This window comes from Stylophora pistillata, chromosome 8 (genome assembly GCF_964205215.1).
Source record: "Stylophora pistillata chromosome 8, jaStyPist1.2, whole genome shotgun sequence".
Classification (NCBI taxonomy): Eukaryota; Metazoa; Cnidaria; class Anthozoa; order Scleractinia; family Pocilloporidae; genus Stylophora; species Stylophora pistillata.
In genome coordinates this window covers 11352873-11376695 of record NC_142526.1, presented here as the reverse complement: position 1 = coordinate 11376695, position 23823 = coordinate 11352873, and the positions used below count along the sequence as shown (strand labels likewise).

At 39.7% G+C, this 23823-nt stretch overlaps 2 protein-coding genes across 2 annotated transcripts in view; one reads left to right on the top strand and one right to left on the bottom strand.

The window, feature by feature from the left end:
- The window catches only part of LOC111328758 (uncharacterized), a 209563-nt gene that overhangs the window by 121208 nt on the left and 64532 nt on the right, over window positions 1–23823 (top strand). The gene's annotated exons all lie outside the window — the stretch shown is intronic.
- Window positions 7135–14057, bottom strand: LOC148724976 (uncharacterized). Its single transcript, XM_088731736.1, has 2 exons — window positions 10678–14057; window positions 7135–9916 (listed from the first exon to the last, which is right to left on the bottom strand). Exon 1 carries the CDS (start codon window positions 12947–12949, stop codon window positions 12062–12064), a length of 888 nt encoding a protein of 295 aa, XP_088587862.1. The 5' UTR covers window positions 12950–14057; the 3' UTR covers window positions 7135–9916; window positions 10678–12061.

Sequence of the window (23823 nt, the reverse complement as noted above, 5' to 3'; positions counted from 1 at the left end):
CAAACAACTTAAATCACGGTTGGATACCCCAACTAAGAACATAAACGTCATGGTAGCCGGAATAATGTAAATATATCTTTTTTTAGCTGTGCTTTAACTGGTTTGTCTGGTACGTTGTCTGCTGGTCGGGATAGAGTTAGCCGCGTTGATTTACCGTAGTTCGCAGAAACTCGCACTCCCCGACTCCTTTCAGGTGTGACTTGAAATCGGATTTCGTCTCGGCGCCCTACATGACCTCCTCGGCGGCAGATGCCAGCTTCCTTCTCCCTATGCACAATGTCATTAATTTTTGAAACGACGGTCGTCTGTAATTTACGTATTGAAAGTCACGACCTCCGAAACGGTATTAGTCTCACGCACCGTGTAGAGACAATAGTAATAATAGTAATAATAATTAAAGTTCTTAAAAACACTTTCTACACATAAACGTCTGGACACTTTTTACAACTAAAAGAAAAAGCTCTCAAGAAACAGGTACGTTTTCAACGCCCTTTTAAAACTAAATTAACGGAAATGCAATAAAATGGGAAAGTCGTTTTTAATTAACAGGCGAAAGTAAAAGAAGCATAGGTAATCATTGTTTGAGCCAAGAGTGTAGGGAATCCATGAGGCTTTCGAGCTAGTCCCTTTTGATATTATCATTATATGACTATAGTTATCCTTATTTGAAACCATTTCATTACTGGTTGAATTTTAGACAATATATTTATGAGCTATCTTTCTCTTGTGGAACAAGGTACTCATAAATATGTGGGACGTGGCAGGTTTTCTGTTTTGCATGTGATACAAATATTGTGCTTCATTACCTTCTAGCGTCACTCATGATATCCTCTAGTTCAAGTTTGTAATGCTATAAAAATTGTGCTATGTCAGAAGCCACATGCAGTCCATTGTTGTCCAGTAAGACAAGCCCCTTTGATTGCTTCAATTTTTGGCGAGTTGAGAGAGGGTCGTTGAATAGCCTGCTCCAGAAGAGTGGCCCGATAGATGAAAGAAATTAAATGAAGGGATTCCCCCTACTTTCAATTCAGCTTTACTTTTGTTGTCGGTTAAGACTGCGAGAATGTTCGGGGTTGCGTACATTTTCAGTCGTCATGCGTAGGTTATCATAGGTAAACAAGAACTGATGGTATTTCGAGCGGATTTAGCTGCCACAAAAAGAAAAAAACCAACAACAACAACATAGAAAATGACACTGACAGTATAGAAAAACCAGTCCGAAACGCACAACAGAATAATTGCTGGAAATTGTTCATTACCAGATCAAATTTTGTCCTTCTTGGAACATAGGAAGGTGTTGTTTCGCGTTGTTTCCAGCTAATTCTGTGTTTTCTACGTCCTACGCTACCAGACTAATGTTTTAGAAATCTGTTTTACTTGCGCTCGTTATCTACTAGTACAGCAGTTGCCATCATAAAAATTACGAAAGCTTTTTAATACCATTATGTGACTGAGAAATAACAATGGAATGAATGATCTTTGAGCTTTTTCGTTCAAGTTCTGAGATGATTATTTTGTTTTTCATAATATTGTCTTACCCATTATCGGAATAACCCCTTACAAATATCTCGAGAATGTCTGTTTGCACACTTGGCAAGTTAAGTAACACACCGAAATCGCGTTTTACAGTGGAACCTCGATTTAGCGAAGTGCCAAGGGACTGGGTAAATTCGTTCGTTATATCGAGATTCTGTGGCATACATTTTACTGTAACTTTAGTCGGGCTGAAACTGAAGAAACGTTCGTTATACCAAGGAATTCTTTATAAAGAGGTTCAATTTATTGAGGTTCCACTGTAGTTTGTCTTTCTACATTGACCGCAGGAAAAGTTTTGGAATCTGCTTGTGAAAATCACATGTGGATAATGAAATGATTTTTCTTCCAACCCAGGAATTTCGATTTCGACGAGATTCCGAAGATCCAGAGTGCGTGCAGTAGCAAGACCGAGTTTAAATAAGGTATATAGTCTGGGGCCTAATGAAGTCGAATCCATTAGTTGCCATTAGATCTTAACAGCCCCCAATCATGGCATGTGAAAGGAACACCTACATCCGGCGATTAGCAACAGAAAAATCCGGACTTAAGCGCTACAACGATGAGAACCCGCAAACAATCTATTTGTTAAATCACCGACGGAAGAAAGGTGACTCCTCAACTTTCCTTCAGAATAGCGCTTAAGTCTTTATAAACGGGTAGAAAAAGCAGTCAAAGCAGTGTCACCCAAAAGTGGAATTGTGAGTTCTCTGTGAAATAATAAATTATGTATATCTTTTGTGGCTGGCAATGAATTCTATTTGTCTGCCTTGTGAGAATGGCCGCATGTCAGGGAATGTTTTCTAAATTTAGCATTATATTTATTCAGAAAAAGAGGATTATGAAGCAATGATTTTCTGTCTCCTCACCTGACGGGAAGCAGACAATTTTCAAATAGAAATTCATGTCCTAAACTGAAAAACTTCAGCTTGAAATAACTCATGATTTGGCTCATGTCCGCCTTAAGTCTGTAAATGATGCGTTCACTGGTTTATGTAAAGCAATACTACTATAGAGCTCGAACTCGTCTTTCTAAAGCTGTGCCCTAGAGGACCTAGGACGCTTAACGCAAAGAAAATGCACCTCCCTCTGGATGCTTTTCGAATTTGCTTCCATTTTTCGTAAAACATGCACGCAAAGAGTTGAATGGATGTATTATGGCGACTCTGAGCCCAACGAGTAAGGCAAGCCAAAAACAAGTGGATCTTAAATAAGTGGCACAAATGATACTTCTTCCGTACAAATTTGGTTCACAGATCCGTCCGCAGGAAAAGGTCGCATCCGTTTGGAATCCTGTCTTCCTTTTAACAAAAAAATTTAGAAGAAAATAGATGACAAGCTCGCCTTAACTTTCGATCCAAACCGTTAGGAAACTTTTGAAATTTAAACAACCACTCCTCTTTACATGCATAGGTAACAGACTACCTTGACAAGGACACTGATCTTAAGATTAGTTAACTAATATTTTCCAAAATGAACTATAAAAAGGAATAAAAAGGAATAATTTTGCGATAGTTACCTCGTTTAGCACGCTCGGATGCAGTGGATTAGAGCCTCTTCACAAGCATTAAAACACAATCTATTATTTTCTGCGAAGTTATTGTACTTCCCAGAAATAAACAGGAAGTGACGCCAGTAATGTATAGTAGCCCGCATTGTCAGGATTAAGGCATCTATAACAAAGTTACTTATTTTTATGATTCAGGAATCTATCTTGGGAAAGCTTATTTAACTAAGACCGTTGTCTTAACCAAGGTACTGTGTTATGTCTGTATGTATAATCGTTAAGAAATAAAGCAAGCCTTCGCCGACGCCTTCAATAATTTATGCGAAGTTTATTGTTTAATTCTCAGAAATATAGAGGAAGGGCCTCACGTTTCATCGTTGGCAAAGGCAGCGATCTGTCATATAGAGATCGCCTTATCGAGCTAAGGCTACTGCCGCTTAATTATTGGTTGGAATATTTGGATCTGGTTTTCTAATATAAATGCCTAAATAATCTGGTTGATTTTACCTTTGAATTTTATAACTATTTCTCGTTTTTTCAGGGACGCACGCGTCGTGCAAATACTGCTCATTGCCTCAAGGTGGCTCGTACCAGTTTCCTCGCGCGGGGAACAGGTCACTCTTGCGTGACGCGCGCGAGAGAAACGTGCGAAAGAAGCGCGAGATCAAAAGATGAAAATTCAAAACAAAGATGGCGGCGCGTGGAATTTTTTCTACTTTTGTGAGAAGTTTACCTAAGAGCTTGTATTTGATGTGTTGAGCAGGAATGTAAGAGATAGAAGATAGAATGCAGGAGATAGAATGCAGGAGATAGAAACTAAGATAACGAAGACGATACTCGGAGAAGTAAAGGTTGCTTCACTTCACATTTAAAAGAAATATTCAACCGATATGAAATCTTGCGACGGCGAAAAAAGAAGAACTCAACTGAAGGATAATCTACCTGAAGTGGAAGAAGACTTTGAAACTTAAAGGAAAATAATATGATATAGTCAGAAGTCGTGTGTGGGGTTCTTAAGATGAGCTCGGGAGGCTGTCTTTGACGGCTGTTTAATGATTTTCTTAGCAGTAAACGTCTGTAAACATCAGATCGTAGGTGCTCGCGCGAGCACACGCAATTGTCAGCGGTAGCTAAAACAGATCATGAGCAAATGTCGATCTTATAGAATCCAGATTTTTAAAACGCGCGTGGAAATTGCTAAACTCACGAAAGCTATTACATGAAAACAAGTCCGGTGACCCCTTCTTTTTATTGTTCCAATATGATAATAACGTCGAAAGGAATCATCAGAAAAAAAACTAGAAAATTCTACGGGAGGAAATTTGTGATGTGTGAAAATTGTCCTTTTTGTAGATTTTCTGAAACTCCGCTTCGTAGAATTTCTTAAAAATCTTTGTGCATTTTCCTTTTCAAGTGCCAAAAGCAATCACTGAAAAAAATCAGGGGGTCACCGGGTTAGTTTTCGAATTATTTAAGCCACAAGCTAAAAAATGCGTCTGAATAAGCCTATGAAAGCGTTGCCATGGAAACTGCTAGTGACGAAATGACACTTATTTTTGGATGACCAATGATTATGTAATTCAACCCCGTAAAAGTGTTCAACTGGCCTTGGTCAGTCTTTCTGTTGTATTCTTTCAAAGTTACAAACCATCAAAAAGATGAAAACCGGTACGAGCCACCTTAAGACAAATCATGTTCATACTTCCCTTTTCCGAGATTATTATTTTAACAGAATTACGATAATATGGAATGGTATTCCCGATGATATCAAAGTAGCTAATACATCTTCTTTCTTTCAAACGCCAACTCAAATCTTTTTACTTTAATCGATTATATGATTTTTTCGATGGTGACAACATACGTTCCTTTAAGATTATTTGTCCCAAGTGTCGCTGTGTAAATATTCTAAAAGCTTGCTCTTGTTAGTATTAATGTAGTGCACTATTTGTTACCTTTTTCTCTTATTTCTTTCTACTTATTAGAATGATATTTATAGCACATTTATCATCAATCCTTTTCATGCCTCGTGGCACACATAGGGCCTTCACAGAGCTTTTCCACTCCTCTTGATTGGTTGCTGCTGTCCGCACCTCCTCGTACGATCTCCAACCCGCCTCTTGCCTTTCTTTCTCTACTGTACGTCTCCAAGTGGTTTTTGGTCTTCCCCTTCTCCTTTTACCTTCTGGCGCCCAGCTCATAGCAACATTGCAATCATCAGTTACGATCTTTCCTAAGAATATGACCAATCATTTTCCATCTACGAGACAACACTTCCGCACTCAGTGGCTTCATGCCTGCCCTTTCCAGTAGCTCTTTGGTGCAGACATGATCTTGCCATCGGATTCGGAGGATCCTTCGTAGGCACCTATTATGGGATACATTCACTGCTTTATCATCTCCTTTGTTCATCTTCCATGTCTCAGATCCATAGAGTAACACTGGCACTACTAGAGTTTTATACAGCCTCAGTTTTGTTTTCTTCAGGATGTTATTAGAGACCCAGATCTTCTTTAGTTTGTTAAAGGCACCTCTGGCTTTTGATAACCTGTTTTTCAAGTCCTTCATACCACCACCCTCTCTACAAACTTTGGCCCCCAAGTACACGAACTCATCGACATCTTCAATATCCTGTCCATTGATTAAGATATTTTTTTGGTTCTTTGCATTGATCCTCATCGCTTTTGTCTTGTCTTTGTTGATTTTGAGTCCCACCCGTCTGGCCTCTTCATCCAGCCTTGTTGTTTTATCCTGAATCTGATTTATAGCACATTACTGATATTTAATTGCAGTTTTGGGTAAGGGGTTGGTTTTCTACATTTTATGGGGTTGGTTTAGGTGGGTGAACCCGGTAGGAGACTACGTGTCCTATTGTTCTCTCGCCTGTACACTGTACAAATCTATAAATAAATAATTAGATAAATAAGTAAGTGGCGTTAAGAGTTGAAGTCGTGGGGTTCGTATACGAAAATGCTATGGCCACAAGGTAAGTAGAGGGCGCGGGAATTTGTCGGATTGATAATAAATTAGCCCAAATATGATCATAACATATTTGACTTATTCTCTTCCGCATCACACCCAACGCTTTCCTCAAGCACCATGAGCTAACAGCGTCTGGGTCTGAATTTTGTCTATGGCTGAGTCTTTAGCCCTATGATACAGAATTTAGCAATGAGCTTTTTTTAAAATGAGTAATTGAGGGGTTCTCAAGAGTCTGGCGCTATTTCACCAACTGAATGGCCTAAAAAATAGGCACTGCATATCTTTCCTTAAGCCAGCGATAACCAAGGCGGTTTGACATAAGCCATGGTAGCAGAGGAAGTCAGATTGGGGAAAAAATATGCCATCTGTATACAACAGTAGCCTCTATTTGGCGCCAAAATATGCACAGGTATTTGTTCGCAGACATTATCTCATCCGATATGATGACAGTTTTCCGAAAGCAAAGAGCCAGGAAAACTGCAGGGATAGATAATATCTAGGAACAAAATTGCAAGCCGAAAAATATCCATGGTAAAAAATTGACGTGAGCGCCCCGCGGCAAGATCTACTTTTGACTTTCGCACCGCACCTCCAAGAGTCAGGCGCTCGAAAAGTAGTGGGGACCTTAGGCAGTGAGCACGGAAACGCGGAGAGAACGTCAATTAAAAAAGGAAATTAAATTTATAGTCAGAGTTTCGTTAATGGCTGGTTATATTTATTGTCTCTGCGGCGCCACATCTCAACTTCAGCCTCAAGTATGTGAGCGGGGTTAAATTCCAAATTTAAACTTAAGTAATCTGCCGTCCGTTGTTTCCATTCCCGGACAAAGTGGATTTTGGCGATTTCACGTTGTTGCTAGGCAGGAGACGGCTAAAAAATGTACAAAGTTTTAAAATGCACATGCTGAGCTATTATTCTGCCAATTGGAGACTGTTTCGCCACGTCTTCATTACCGTTGCCGTCGTGATTCGTTTAAGGTCTCAAGTAGTTTTCGAGCGCCCAACTCCTGGAGCTTCCGCAGTGCAAAAGTCAAAAGTAGAGCTTCCCCCGGCGCGCTAACGTCGATTTTTGTTCATGGATCTTTTTGTCGCAAAACTCGACGCTTTGAATACTCGCTCGATACATCGATTCGAACACTTATCTTCAAACCGAAAAACAGTAAGTTACATTTAATTTTCAACAAACTCGTTCGCAGCGACGAGACAATCGCATCTACCTCTCACTTCGGACATTGACGATGACCGCGAAAAGCATGTAAACACGTCACATCGATCAATCAAATTATTGACAGCATATAGGCGGAGAAGCTTCAATAATAGCGAAATATCTTTGCTCTTTTCTGGAATACTCATGCTTGCAAAGTTACTCGAAGCTTTGAATACTCACTTGATACATCAATTCTGACACATATCCTCAAACCGCACAACGGTAAGTTTAAATTAAACAGTCATCAAGCTCGGTTGCGTTCAGTTGTTGAAAAAAAACAACATTTATAGTATAGGTAATAGTGTCGCCTATTGTGGAAGGCAAACTATCACGCCCTTATTGTCAATGAATTCATAAATGAACAACCAAAAACGAATAACGTGGTTGGTCTTTTGAGAATGTTTTAGTCCTCTCTTGAATGTTTTTTTCACCCATTTCAGGTCATGAAATAATATTATACAGAACTTTTACTTTTAACTTTTGTAAATTGTGCGTACACATGCACCTGATTAAAAGGAAATGTAAAAGAAATAGTTTTCTGGAATTATTTTTACGTGAACTGTTCATTAACAACAGTTTCCGCGACAACTTTTTGCAACAGACTTGATAAACCTTTCATCTATAACTAACCTGTCCACTGAGGCATGTAACCACATCTTCAACTAAACTAATATGGCATGAAAACAAAATGTGAAACGTGTTCAGGCAGAGAAGACGCGCCAAAAACATTAGGTGGAATTTAAAGACTATAGTTCCAAACTACAAACATTCAGTGGCGACTGGCGACTTTTAATTGATTATCTTAAAGTTAACAAATTAAATGACAGTGGTTTAGCGTGGTCTTCAATTTTATCATCGTTATCAGTTTGTGTTCTTAGCTTGATTCTCAACTTCTCCGGAAATGATTGCACGTCACGTATGACACCTAGTGACGAATCCGCGCCACAAAAGTGGGTGCCCTCTAACATACACAAAACACGAAACATAAACAAGCCAGAGAAGACACGCCACACCACAACTAAACGTAGGCCTAGAAATAATTATTACTCTGTGTAAGACAATATGGTAATTAACAATTAGTATATAAACAGTCAACAACAAAAAAACAATAAACTAAATTATTTACCCTAATTACAATAATACAATAAAACTAAATTGCTAAACTATTTACCTAAATTACTTTACAAGAGTTTACAAGAACGTAAAATTCAAAACTAGAATGCGCTAACTATATTTACAAGAGTATTATTAATATAAAAAGGTAGGGTTTTTTTTTCAATTCAGTTCGGTTAGGTTTCACCTTACGCTCGCGTCCGTGTTCTTGTCTTCTCCACAATTCACCACGCTCCACCAACAAACGGTGCCCTGCCAAACTAAACTCCCGTTTCTCCAACCAGGTTCTCGTCTCACAAGTTTTCAACTTTGCTCGTTTCCTTCGTTTCACCTTTGCTTCGTCTTCTGAAAACTTTGCAGTTTTCAACTTTGTACTTCTCGTAACTTGACTCGCTCAAAATTATTGTTGAATCAGTTACTATCCCTTCTTCCTTTAGCTCAGAGTCGAGTAGATTCTTTGCACACCCGCTCCCCGGCAATTGGTTTTCTGCCGCGAAGTGGAACGATGTTTCTGAATGAATTTGTCAGAAATTATATTATGCCGAGTCTCCGTTCCCTCAAATTTTTCCACGCTCTTCGTTCGTAACTCACAAACCTTCACCTCACTTCTTCGTAACCGTACCCAAATCCTTCATTATATACGGACGCAAGGTGCGAGAAAAAGGGAAGAAAACTATTGAATATATAGAATAAAGGGTAATTACACAAGAAAAGAATACGAATTACGTACTAGATACAAATACCACACATAAGACATATCCTAAGAGAGTAAAAGAATGCATTACATAATCCTAAGTTAATTCTTTTGAATGCTTTCATGACACCTCCCCCCTTAAATAGCTATTTTTGGGGGTAACGTGAAAACCGAAAAGTACTACTTGAAAGTGAAATTACAAAAGTAAAATATTTATAGTAATATAAGGTACTTACGTCCTACTAAAAGCATCTACGTTAGAATATTGTTTACCACTCTTATGTTCTATTTTCATGTCATGCTCCTGTAAGGTAATGCTCCACCTTGGTAGTTTCCTACTCTTGTCGCGGACCTGATTCAACCACGCAAGCGGATTGTGGTCCGTTTGCAACCTAAAAGTGCGGCCATATAAATAATAGCGAAATAGCTCTACAGCCCAAACGAATCCTAAACATTTCTTTTCTGTGGCAGACAACTTTTCCTCTCTAGGCTGTAACTTCCTACTAGCATACGCTATGGGGTGTTCCTCCCAGTCCTGATCTTCCTGACTTAAGATGGCCCTAAAACCTCTATTTGACGCATCTACTTGCAAAATGAACTCGTCATTCCAGTGTGGTGGCCTCAAAACAGGGGGAATCTACATTGCAACTTTCAAATCCTGAAAAGCTAATTCATGATTAGTACTCCATTGAACCTTAGAAGGATTTTTGCCCTTAGTGAGGTCGGTAAAAACAGCAGCCCGTTCCAAAACATTTGGGATAAACTTTCTATAATACCCAATTAAGCCTAGAAAAGATCTTACCTGATTCTTAGTTTCTGGTCTGGGATATTCTTTAATGGCTTGAACCAAAGCTGTGCGGGGCTAAATTTCATCACCTCCAACTCTATGACCAACAAAATCTTACATTTAGAGGGTCTAGCATCAGTTTACACTCTCGCAAACGTTGTAGAAACTGTTGGAGCTCAAAAAGGTGTAGAGGAAAAGATGTTGACGTGATTTTCCTGTAATCAACACACAGTCTTATTGTACCATCTGGTTTGGGAACAATAACAACAGGGGCCGCCCAGGGACTTGTAGAAGGGCGTATTATGCCCATTTCCAGCATCTTCTCAATCTCTTTGTCAACCTCCTCCTCAAGATTTTGAGGGACCTTATATGGGGCGCACCTAATGGGCGGGGAATCACCTGTGTCGATTTTATGCACCGCTACATTGGTTAAATTTGGTTTTCCTGAAAATACGTCGGAATACTCATGTAGTGAGTTTTTTACCTGCCGTCTTTGATATTCCGTCAAATCATCAGAGATTACCACACCTTCCCAAGTCTCATCATTACCAAATGGGAAAACATTACTTCCGTATGGCAGTGGCATCTCTGAGGACTCTGCCATTACTAAAGCAGCCATTTCATCTCTGCCTTGCCATTTGCTAAGCAAATTAATGCGATAAGTGCGATGCCGTCTGTACATTTTTTCCGTGTCGAGCTCATAATTCAATCCGTCCTCTAGTGCCTTAATAACTTTAAAAGGTCCTTGCCATCTAATTTCTAATTTACTCCCAGGGGTGGAAAGTAAAACTAAGGCCTTGTCTCCAACTTCTAAGCGTCATTTTGAACTATGGATACCATACAACCGTTTCTGCTTACCTTGGGCTTGCTTCAAGTTTTCTTGAACAACTTATTGCATTGTTGCAGGTCTTCTTCGGATCTCAAGGACGTGAGTTATCAGATTGTCTCCTGAAGATCATCCTCCCAACCAAGTCTCCTTGATAACAGCGAGGGGTCCTCTCACCGTACGTCCATAAAGTAACTCAAAGGGCGAATAACCAGTGGACTCACAAGGGACTTCCCTTTGAGCAAAAAGCAAGTATGGGAGATACTTGTCCAAGGTCTGAACCCGCTGTTGCACAAATTTCTTCAGCATACTCTTTAAAGTGCCATTGAAACGCTCCACTAACCCATTTTCCTCAGGGTATTATTGATCAGTTTCAAAAATGGCTGCCGGATTAATATTCTTTTGTTTAAATTTAAATTAGCCTTTCTGGCCTCGCTTGAGATAATGTATTCTTTTGAATTTTGTACTGGAGAACGAGGTCAGAAGGGCTAATTTAAATTTAAACAAAAGAATATTTAATTTAATCCGGCAGCCATTTATGAAAGTGGTCTATACTGATGTCTTAATCTTAGTGATGCCTAATTGCTCATACAGCTGGGCCAGAAGCTTACTCATGAAATTGGAGCCCTGGTCAGACACTATCTCATCAGGAATACCCACCCTAGAGAAATACTGAATCAATGCATCTGCTACCGCTTTTGAGCTTGTTGATGGCAAAGGAATGGCCTCTGGGTACCGTGTAGCATAGTCTACGATTGTTAAAATGTACCTGTATCCCATTGTTGTTCTGGGTAACTCTCCTACAATGTCGATGGCAATCTTCTTAAAGGGTTCAGTAACAATATCCACAGGCCTCAAAGGTGCCCTTTTTCACTTCAGCTTCCTGGCTACCACCTGACATTGCGGGCAAGTTGCGCAATATTTGCGAACATCAAAGCTTTGACCAGGCCAGAAAAAATGTGCAGCTATACGTTCAACCGTCTTCTTGCTACCCATATGACCTGACAAGGGGATTGAGTGACCAACACGCAGTATTTCATTCCTATAGGATTCTGGTACTACAATTCTATCAACAAACCTTGTTCCATTATGTTCTTCGGGGAGATATTTATGATGCATCAAGAGGTCATTAGTGAAAAAGTAACCATCCGATTCTTGTGGCGCCATTTTAGATGATTCCTTGCGTTTTTTCTCGAGAGTTACGTCCAACTTTTAATCCGCTATCAGCTGGTTTCGGTCCCTATCTAGGATGTCTACTGAAAGTTTATCTTCACCAAGTTCTGTTACCAAAGTATCACTCTCAGGATTCTTCTTACCTGTCTCTTCCTGTACCATGCTCTCAAATAACATTTGCAAATCTCCTTCTTCTGGACCTTCAGACTTTGTTTCTTTCTTCGCTAAACTCTTGACGGCGAGTTAATTTTCCCTGTCAATTAGCTCGTCAGCTTTCAATTGGGCCTCTTGTAAGGTTTTCTGTCTCCTAGTCATCACGAAGGCCTCCTCACCAGTATCATCAGCTAAAATACTTCTCTCCCATTGGTCCAAAACATTTTGTCTCGAAAGTGTTCGTCCAAAAGACGACCTGCCAAGTAAGCAATCTACAGGTAGTCTATCCAACACTTCCACTAATTCTACGTGTTTACCTTCTTTGCAGTCAAATTCAACGTTTGAAAGGGGGACTGTCAGACGTTCTCCCACAGCTGTTAATACCGTGATGTTTACGCCAGTGAAAGCTGTATTGTTTACATACCTTTTCTGGACTAGAGTCCTAGTACAACCAGAATCAATGACCATTTCTGCAATCTTGCCGTTTATTTTACCTCTAACATTAGAAGGAGGGAACTCAGATTGTTCTGACGTTAGGGGTGTCATACACAGGACATATTCTTGTGAAGGCTTCCCACGGCCCTCACCACAACCGAACGACATGTGATCCGGTTTACCACATTTGTAACATCTAATTTCAGGCTTCGTGGTTCTGCGGGCTGGAGGGGAGGGCGGTTTGGAGGGTCTTACAAGGTATTGGTCTTGTTTCTGTTCAGGCAATGAATTATCCGCCTTACCTTCTGGCTTCCTTTTTCCAAATTTTCCATTACTACCAGTTGACACATACTTTCCCTCAACAAGTGGCTCTTTCATAGACTGAACATGTAAATTAACAGGATTACCAAGTTCTTTAGCAGTTTTGGGCTTTTGCTCCTTTAACCAAGCTCTAAGTTCAGGACTTACCGCATCAAGAAGTCGCTCCATCAATACCTGTTCAATTATCTTATCCGCATCACCAGTAGCCTCGGTAACAGCCATCCAGTGGCTGAGACATCTTCGGGTTCTATTTCCCCACTGATCGAAATCCCCGTTGGGCTTTTTCTCCGAGGTTCGAAACCTATATCTATAGTGATCAGCGATTAACTGGTAAGCTTTAATAATGCTTGCCTTACTTTCATGGTAATCCTAGCATGCGGTGTCTGGAATTCCTGAATGAATTGACTTCGCCTTTTCAGTGAGCTTGGGTACTAAAGTACCAACCCATTCCCCTCTCGGGTAAGGATTGCGCCTTTGCAGTCATCTCGAAAATCCGAAAATTATCATCTATGTCTTTATTCTCCCTCATTTCCCTGATTTTGATAAACTTGGGCTTTTCAACCTCACTTTTACTCACATGTCTCCTTTCAAACTCTCTCACAGCAAATTCTTCCTTTTCAGCTCTGAGGTTTCTGAGCCTCTTCTCCACACGTGCCGAACGCCTTTCTTCAGTCTTGGGCTTTTTGAGTTTCAAACTCCCTTCTCTCCCTCTCTGACTCCCTTTCAGCCTGACGCCTTTCTCTCTCCACCTCCCTTTCCAACTCCCTAATTTCTCTGTGTTCCTGACTAATTTTCCTCCGCAGTTCTAGCATCTGCAGCACACGTTCTTGTAACTGCAATTTCTGCTCAAAACTTAGACCAGTTTCTAAAATCGTCTCCGCCGGATTTTCTCTTTCTTTCGCATCGAATCTCTAACCTATGCGATCGGATTCCGCCCCTACTAAATTTCAACTTAAACTTAAGGAGGCTATGCACATAAACTGGGAAAAGCCTAATTTAAACCAACAAGTTCATCACGTCAACATGACGCTTACGCTGTAGGCTTTATATTCTTTCCAACACTTTGTTACCCACTCCAATATGTAATCTTTGTCACTTAATCATAATTAATTATGCATGTTTCGCCTAGTTGTTATATAGTCGTAACGGTTTTTCAAATATTCTGTAACTGACGATGATGTTCGTAACATCGAAACATGTCTTCGAATTTAAAGAATGTCGTACTCTTCTTGATGAATACGATATGCCGAACACCTCATCATTTGCATAAAGGTTGCCTGAAAGCAAGAACGTTGTCATTTACCTAATCGGGCTTGCCAAGTCGAACATAGCTAAAACAAACTTCGTTTAAACAATTTTCTAATTACTCGCTCGATACATCTGAGGCCAGTTATCAGACTAAACAAAGATAAGTAGTTCATTCCAACAAGAAATGAAGCAATTACAGTCAGTTGCTAATAGGACATATTTTGATTTGAAAATAAAAGTGTTGCCTTTTGCGGAGAGAAAAGTACTACATGAGTATTTACGGTGGACTTATTTGAAAGGAATTAGTAAATCATTAGTTAATTGAATAGTTTAAGGTAAAGTTAGTCCTGCTAGATTCGAATCTACTAATTCTCACTGACTTGTAAATAGCTGACCAAGAAAATTATATGAAATAGTTTCATTCTAAGAACATTAGAGGCACGATGTGTAAATTTGTAGCCCTCGATCTCACTTTAAAACTATCCTCTAACTATTCATTGTTTTACCCGCTTTCGAAAATTATTTATCACAGCAAATTACATGTAGCACTTGATTTTCTGGTAGCCTTCTCTCGCTTGTACTTTCTCTCTTAACCGACCCCGAAGAAATTGCATTGCACGCAACTGAAAAGCGACAAACTTATTGTTTGAGCCACAGGTGTAATGCTTCTTAGCATACTTTTTCGATATCATGTGATCGTTGTGTGGCAAATTTGAAATCGGAGTCATTTGAGTTTTATTCTGTATGTTCACCTCCCTATGAGGTTCCCTCTACTAATTTGATTGATTATACATTTCGCGTCCGAAATAGCTCAGTTCTCACGTTCACGTTTCCTCGAGGTGTGACATCATGGCGGTCGGATGCAGACTAAGGCTCTCTGCGAACATTTGTATATTTCTCTGCATTTATGTGTCTTTTGTAGACTACAAGTCCCTATATCTGCAGAAGAGCACCTTTCTAAACGACAGTGATGTGTATTTCGTCTCAAAAGTGAGCTGCAGAACTGAAATTGTGGGTAATTTACGTCAACAGAGGAATCCGTCCGGAGATAAAGAGCTTAGTAATTCGCTCAAAGCTGTTATGCTTTGTAAGCTCTTTCATCGAGTCTGTTTCGCCCTAGCTCTAATTGCTCTCGGCGGTGATATTGAGTCTAACCCCGACTACCAGACGCTACGCGACATAAGGAACACTCGTGGACTTAAAACTGCTCACTTAAACATTCGAAGTCTCGTACACAAGACCGACTCTTTGCGCCTTGAGGAAATCGAGAGTAAAACAGTGGACATTCTAACTCTATCCGAGACATGGTTGGATGGGAATATTTGCGACACAGAAATTAATCTTCCTGGATTCGTGCGTGTTCATCAGGATCGCACTGGCATTAAAGGATATTGTGGTGTAGCTATCTATGTGAGAGAAGGCTGATAGTTTCGAAAGAAACTGTTTGAGGCTGCGTCGGTGGGAGTAACGAAATAATATGGATATATCAACAAAGTTGAAATGGTAAATTAGCCACCGTAATGATTACAAAAGCTGACGTTTCGAGCATTAGTTATTCGCTCCGACGACGGGCTAACGCTCGAAACGTCAGCTTTTGTAATCATTACGGTGGCTAATTTACCATTTCAACTTTGTTGATATATCCATATTATTATGTGAGAGAAGGTTTGGCTTTTCGCCTGCGGAATGATATTAATACTGGCGGTCAAGAATGTCTATGGATCGAGTTGATTAGAGACAAATGCAAGCCAACACTTGTCTGCTGCGCTTACAGAGCACCGGATTCTGACTTTGAGACCTTTATTTCTTCGCTACATGAGAGTATGTCATCTGTGGGTCTGGAAAAATCGAATGTGGTAATTCTAGGCGATTTTAATGCAGACATGAAGGCGAGTTCGAAATTGCCAAAAAGAGATAATCAAGCACTTCTTAACTTTTCGCGGGCCTACAACTTCACTCAGTTAATAAAAGGCCTGATAATGAACACCGCATTGTCAAATCTGGTGTTGTTCCGGTACCGCTCAGCTACCATTTTCTGGTATTTTGCATAATTAAAGCTGGTATTACAGCAAAGGCCAAACCGAGGATACTCGAGTATCGCTCCTGTAAGAATTTCAATCCGACTTTATTTAATGATCATCTTAGAGATATTCCCTGGCATATTGTTGAAAACGAGGACAACGTCGACGATGCTTTGTTTGTGTGGAACAAAATGTTTTCGGAGGTTTGTGATCAACACGCACCAGTGAAACGAAGGCGTGTCAAGGGAACACCTCTTCCATGAATGAACAGTCAAATAAGTGATACTATGAAAGAACGTGACTGGGCGCATAGAAAGGTGCGAAAATCGAACTCGGCGCGTCTCTGGTCGATGTATGCAAAGCTTAGGAACAAGGTTAATGGCTTAGTACGTACTGCCAAGTCTAAATATTACAGTGACATGATCGAGGAAGCAAATGGTAACTCAGAAAAGGTGTGGAAAGCAGTGAACGAAGCATGCAATCGGAACTCATCTTCAGAGAGTATTCAATGTATTATCTCTGATGGTGTTCGGCATATAACATCCCAATCCATTGCTTCTTCAATGAATAGCTTCTTTGCTTCCATTTGTCGAATTCTAGCATATAGAATACCGACTTCTGTCTTGAATTTAAATTCCATTTCAAAACACCCGCTTTTCCAGCTCGATTTGACTGAATTGGATCAATCATTTGTGCTTGAGCAGCTTTTGTCATTGAAGGCAAACAAAGCGATTGATCTTGACAAAATTAGCGCGAGACTTCTTAAAATCTCAGCTCACACTATTTCACCATCTGTTGTTAAACTTTTGAATCTTTCAATTCGCACTAGCCAATTTTCCAAATTGTGGAAATGCGCGAAAATCACGGCATTGTTTAAGTCAGGTGACAGGACTAACGTTTCCAACTACCGCGCCATCTCAATCCTCGCAACACTAAGTAAGATTTTGGAGAGAGCGGTACACTTGCAGCTGTATCAGTACTTGATTATCAATAATTTATTGTCCAACTAGCAGTTTGGTTTCCGGAAGGGTCTCTCAACTACAACAGCTTTGACCTCATTTTCCGATGAGGTGCTCTTAAACATGGAACAAGGAAAGCTTTGCGGGGCCATGTTCATCGATCTAACCAAGGCATTTGACACGGTAGACCATCATATAATATTATGCAAGCTATCCGAGATCGGCCTTTTTGAAACAGCTCTTCACTGGTTCCGTTCTTACTTAACTGGTAGACAACAGCGTACCTCGTGTGGAAATGAGTTATCTGAGGAACTTCCAGTCACGCATGGGGTGCCACAGGATAGCATTCTAGGGCCTTTGTTGTTTGTGATTTACATAAATAACTTGCCAAATGTGCTTCACTCCTGCTATGCGTCACTTTATGCAGACGATACTGTGATTTATTGCTATGGTACATCCTCAAAGGAGTTGAGTGATAAGTTAAACAACGATCTACTAGGTGTGGCGAAATGGCTTCATGATCACAAACTGACTTTAAATTTGGACAAAACTAAATGCATGCGTATCGGTAGTAATAGGAAACGCGAAAGCAAAGTAGATTTGTCTCTTTCAATTTGAGATCATAGTATAAGTAATGTTCGCAGCTTTAAATACCTCGGTATACATATATCTTCGGATTTCACATGGACTGATCATATTGAACACCTAACTGGGAAAATCAATCAGAGGCTTGGGCTTCTCAAGCGTATAAAGCATTTATTGCGTTTCAGGGCGCGTTTACTTTTCTATAAAGGTCTTGTTATGCCCCTTTTTGAATATGCTGATCCAGTATGGGGCGATAAATATAGTATTACCCTTATGTCTAGTTTGCAAGTTTTGCAAAATAAGGCCGCTAAAGTTATTTTAAATAGACCATTGTACTCATCCTCCACTGAGGCATTAGCCGTTCTCAAGTGGCTGCCTCTAGAGAAAAGGCGATTTCAAAGAATGTGTGTACACGTCTACAAATGCATCAATGGCCTAATTAATTATAATATGGACTTGATTAGACAAGACCTACTTCATAGGCATAATACACTTAACAGAGGCAATTTTAGATTACCACGTGTCAAAAGAAATTGGGGGAAGCAAAGAACACAATATCATGCCGTTTCCGATTTTAACTTCCTCAATCAGACGATCGAAGACTCAAGAATGTCAATAGTTTTTAAAAACGTCATATTTTTAAGTTTTTAATACAGCTACTTACGTTGAATTTTTATTTATACTTATTTTCAATTTTTTATGCATTTTTTGTATCCTTTTAATCCCTTTGCAATTTTACTGCTTTTTTGTTTCTACTATATATATCTAGTTTCGAGGTCCTTTTGGTAAACCATAATTGTTATGAAAACGTTTCCTCCATAAAGACGGCTATTAATAAAATAAGTTCCTTAATAAGTTCCTTCCCCTGGTGTGCGTCCACGCAGCCTTCGCGTCAATCTGTCTGTCTGTTGTTTATCTTTTTTTTTCGGTGGGGGGGGGGGGGGGGGAAGGAAGGATTATGAAAAATTAAAGGACCCGAACTGGGTCATGCTTAGATCTAAATTACCCTTACACATTTTGGTTACGTTAGACGGCGCCTTGAATACTCGATACATCTGGGAGATATCATCGAACTTATCAACGGGTAGTACTTTATTGTCAAGAAGACAATAAACATTTAGGGTCGGTTAGGAGATGCAGTTTTTTAAAATATAGTGGAATACCGATCTTTACAATGAAAATGTTTAAAAAATTTATAGTTCACTGGACAAAACTGTCCTGGATCAACGTTTTACAACAAACAATGGAAACAAGGAACGCGACGCGAACAACTTTGACATTGCCTTAAACTTTATAAAATTCCACATATTTGGATCGGTCTTCCGCCTGTTTTGAAGATGGCGGCCTGTGGCTCGCGCTTCCTGCCAGCCACAAAATGCTGCAATGTCATGCTTCACCGATGAATAAGCTTGAACATCTCATTGAATCACAAAACATCCTCTTTTTGTTCGCCTTCGTTCTTCAAAGTATACCGACAAGGCATGCATTTATTTTAAATAGGTCCTTACTTTGAATCTAATACAATCGATTGCTTCGGAACTCCACAATTGGGAGCAACACGGAGCAATACAAGGCCAGCGCCGATAAAATCATACAAGCACGTTGCCTTTCTCTTAAAACGTCCCCAAAACATTCGTGACGCTGAAAAGTTTCAACACAGGCGAATGTGTCTCTCCGACACTTTGGACAATGACGACGATTACAGCGCAATGATAGAACGTGCCTTGCAAGACATAGCTTCCCTTGATACTGTGGGCGCACCGATATCAGGAAAAACAGCCAAACACTGAAAAACTCACTTAGAAAAACATCGCAAAATCTCGAGTTGAAACACGATTAGTAATGCTGCCTCCTGACGTCGGTAGCAAATATTTGCGGTTTTGATGATGAAATGGGGTTCAAACTGTAATAATTATTCTCCATTAATCAGCTATCAGTTATTTCGATTAGACAATCTGTCAGGTGTTTCATCCTTGGCCTTGTCTATAAAGCCAAATTATGTTATATAGATCTCTGTAGCTCTTTACACTCATGGCAGCAAACATCTCACTTCATTTCATTACCGAGCTTAAGATCCACCATTTTTTAAATCTGGTCATGAGGCTTTCGTAATGGTGATCCCAGCAGCATGCAGTAATGCTTAGCTCACCTCAATTATTAGCATTTAGAATGCAGGATTTCATATAATAGAGACTTCTCCCACGCGGTAAGTTCTCAAGACGAAATTATTCGTGTATGTTTATTGTAGGTAAGTAGTTGCTGGATCACAAAATACAAGACACAACGCTCCAAAAGCATTTTGATCTCCGCAAACCGCACGGAGGGTCCCCCCGATAGGGTTCTTCAATCACGCGATCTCGGCGAAAGTTTTTTCCCAATTCCGTAATCCCGACAGTTTATACCGGTCAATCCTGATCCCGATCATATCTTTTTTGGTCCGTTACCTCACCTTAACGGGGCCGTCTGGTCAGATTCTTGCGAATTTTTGGTCATTCAACCACTTTTTGCTTTTCGCTTTAAATCGATGATTTAACTTATCTACTTTAAGGTTTTGAAGTCTTTTTTGAATAATTTTAACGGTAAAATCTGGAAAACGCAATTTCCCTGAACTTTGTTTACCAATGTTGATCGTTTGCCACGGAAACAGAATTCAAAATCGAGCCCTTTCCTTGAGATTTCTCGATTCAGCGCTCTCCGGACCCGCTTCCAGGGGTCTCTATCCGATTCCTGCCTTTAAAACTAACTCTATAAGGCAAGGTTCCTCAGTAAACGCTCTATCGATCGTTCCTTTGTTCTCTGAACACAGTCAAAGTGCTTCAGCTCGTTTATCATCAAAGAATCATGCCTTAGGGAATAGCTCTGGTGTAAAACAACGAGTTACAAAGAAGAGCGGTAGTAGTAAGAAAAGCCGGTACCCTAAAGCACAGAAAGATCGCGGAAAATGCATCGAAGAGACGTTTGTTGGTGAGGATGATATAGTGGGCGGGCAAATTCCTGAGCCACTTGCCTCTGTTTCTTCGAGAAAGCTATTACAGGAAAATGACGATGAAAGTGGATCTGATGAGAGTATTTCTTTGGAAATTCCGGAAGCCGAAGGGTATCGGCTGGTGCACATGGAAAATCTTCCAGAGTTTTGTTGAGAGGGTTCACTCAGCCAGCCAAGATTGTGCTTCAGGTAAAATTATTTAAACATTTATCCATGCCTTCTTGAGCCAGTTTTCTAAAATGTGACTCCTTTTTTCAGGCTATATGAAGCTTAAAAATAAAGCTTATTATTTTTTTCATTTCCTTTAGCCTCTATTAGGTTAGTGGAGAATGCATATGAAAGTGACAGATTCGGTCTGAGTAGCAGCTTGTACACCATATTTCGATAGCTTTGCTATGAAAGAATTTCTTGCCACTGGATTTCACAATGTTGCCGATAGAGTTCCGAGGTCAAGTCACGAAAAGGATATTATCAGGCAGATAATGTATGCTTCCTGTGAAATGAGACTGGGAAAGGAAGGCGTTACAAAACTCTGGGAAGTTCTCAACATGCCCTTGACAATGTCTAAATTGACTTGGTACAGTCATAAGGATGTGTTGTTTCAAGCGCGCGAGGATGTTGTACGCAAAATGCTTGAGAGTAACAGAGAAGAAGCAAGAAGGATTGTTCTTGAGAAAGGTAGAGAGGAAAATTCTGACACTGCTATAGGAGAAATACCAGCTAGTTTCGATGGATCTTGGTCTAGTTAATCACGGAATTAGCTTAGCGAACACAGTATATGAGGCTGGAGCCTTCGATTTTTAGCTCCTAGGGGTGTAAACTATGAATGACTCAGAATAGTTAATTTTCTTTTCTTTTAATTACAAAATTGTTGAAGAGTGATATTTTGGAGCTTATGTATCTATAAGCACCTCCAAGTGATATGGCATTTGTTAAGGAGGAGTTTTCCTTTGTGTCAACTTTAACAGCAGTTTTCTCAAAACTGCCCTTTAGTGGTAGTTGCCATCTGCCCCCACCTTTTTTTACTCTAATTTATGACCCATTTTTGTTGAAATTTGCCCAGTGTATCCTTTTGGTGTAAGCTGTGATCCTATGAAGCAAAATTGGATTTAGTTTAATAATTGAGGAGATATTAGCTCAACATCCTTATAAGGAAGTGTTTGGTTGCCATGATAACACCAAAGATCCTAACCCGAATCCGCTCCATAGGATCATGGTTTAATCCATGGTTGTTATGCCTGAGAATTTATTACTATTTTCCATGAATTCTGTAGAAAAAAAAGTATGGGGGCAGACAGCAACCCCCATTTTATGATGTGAAATTCAGAAGTTAATAATTTCATAGTATTCTTTAAGATTTTTAAAGAGTTATGTTTCTTTGAAGATGCTTACCACATTTGTCTGAAATTTGACTAGTCCGTTGGGCGTAACTTTCATCCAAACGATAACATCGCTAATTTTAGATGTTTTCACGAATGACGTGCGCTAGTCACGGTAACGACTTCCTTCTTTTTAACTTCGATCACGGTAAAACATATTAGTAAAGACATGGCAGTATCAAAGAAACGAATAACAATGTCAACAGGTGCATAAAACAACAAAAGGTGACCGCAATCCCATCGTTTCATAACAAGGTTAATAACGGAGAATTAACTGAACTCAGTTCTGCTGTTGAAGGGAATACTTATAATCAAGTGGGAAACCCTTCCGAGGAAAGATCAGCGCCTCCTTTGAAAGACGGAGTATCACCATCATCACATGCGGTCTTATCGTCCGGAAATGAATCATCCAATTCCTCTTAGCTTCACTCCTTGGGGAATCGTATTTCCCATCCTACATATTTGTTGCATATTTCTTTTGGGTATTCAGGTTCTTACCAAATATTACTTCAGCCACGCAAACAGGAAAAGGAAATTCTTTGAAAAATAATTCAATGCTTAAAATAACTAGAATATTTTGCTTACTGTTGGTGAGAATATCCTACGCTATAGGATTTTTTAATTTCGCAAAGTGATAACCAAGAATAAGGAAGATGCTCGAGGTGCAAGGAATGCATATCAAAGCGAAAAATATTTTCCGATGTTGCATTGCGCCAGAAATGTTAAATTATCATGTGTGAGAACAACATGTCGCATACTGTTAAGAAACATTTACAATTGAGCGTTAGGCTTAAACTGACTCGGTGGTGACTAACTTTTCTGTATTTATTTCTCCTAGTTATGTCGCTTGGTTTCGCGAGAACTCAATCGCTCGTGATGTGATGTGATGTGAAAGAAAAGATCTTGGTCTTGAAGCTCTTCTAATCTTGCTAACAATACTATGACCTTGCTGCCAGCTTAATATTAAGGACGCGAATATGTATGACACGTGTCACTGGATTTTATATAGAACCAATAAGCCAATAAGCTTACCTCTACACTAGGTCATTTACTTATGGTGAGGCAACAAAACTGTTCTAACTGCGTTTTCAGGATCGTCGAGTCGCACAAACTACTCTTACACATTTTTGAAAAGTTAGACAGCGCCTTGAATACTCGATCGCTCGAAACATCCGTCCTTATCCTCCAATTGTTCAACTGTTAGTACTTTATTAAACAATTAAGAGTTCTTTTTTTAAAATATGAGTGCCGCTGCTAGATCTTGAGGAGAGTAAAGTAGTGCACCAGTATTTACAATGGAATGTTTGAAAACTATGACTGAATTGAATTAATCGTTCTGAAAATAATTAAGTCCTGCTATGTTCGAATCTACAGACACTCACTGATGTACCAAGAAATCATCGAATAGTTTTGTTAACGATATCCGAACATGAGGCATGCCTGCAGATCTGCAGTTATCGGTGGTGATGTTTCATTAAAAATAATGACAATATTGGTGAAAACAAACAAAAAAAAACATTTGAGATTCCACTATCCTGAATTGTCTAAGTTTTAGTTTGCAAAATTCTTGAGGCAGGAACCTGTAATCTACATTTACGTCCGAGCGAGATCGCTCGTGCCGTAAAAGAAATCGAGCGAGTTTCTGGAGCTAAGTGATGATCGTCTCATTTTTCTGTTGTCTCTATAGATTAGCATTTTTTAGGTTTTAGAACAAGGCATGCGTTGTTACCTTGATGATGTTTGCCTCTGGGGAATCCCTGGTTGTACTTGTTTTCGGTTCGCCCGCGTTCGACCACGGGTTCAAGGAACAAACACGTCTTGGCCAATAAGGAAGCCGCCAAATTTGCATATAGGCTTTCCAAACCGATAAACCTCGAGCTTTATTGATTACGAGCGAACAATTCATCAATTTTTCTCC

Excerpts from the sequence above, each read along its gene's own strand:
- LOC148724976 (XM_088731736.1), bottom strand. The coding sequence starts at position 12,949 with ATGGCTGTTACCGAGGCTACTGGTGATGCGGATAAGATAATTGAACAG.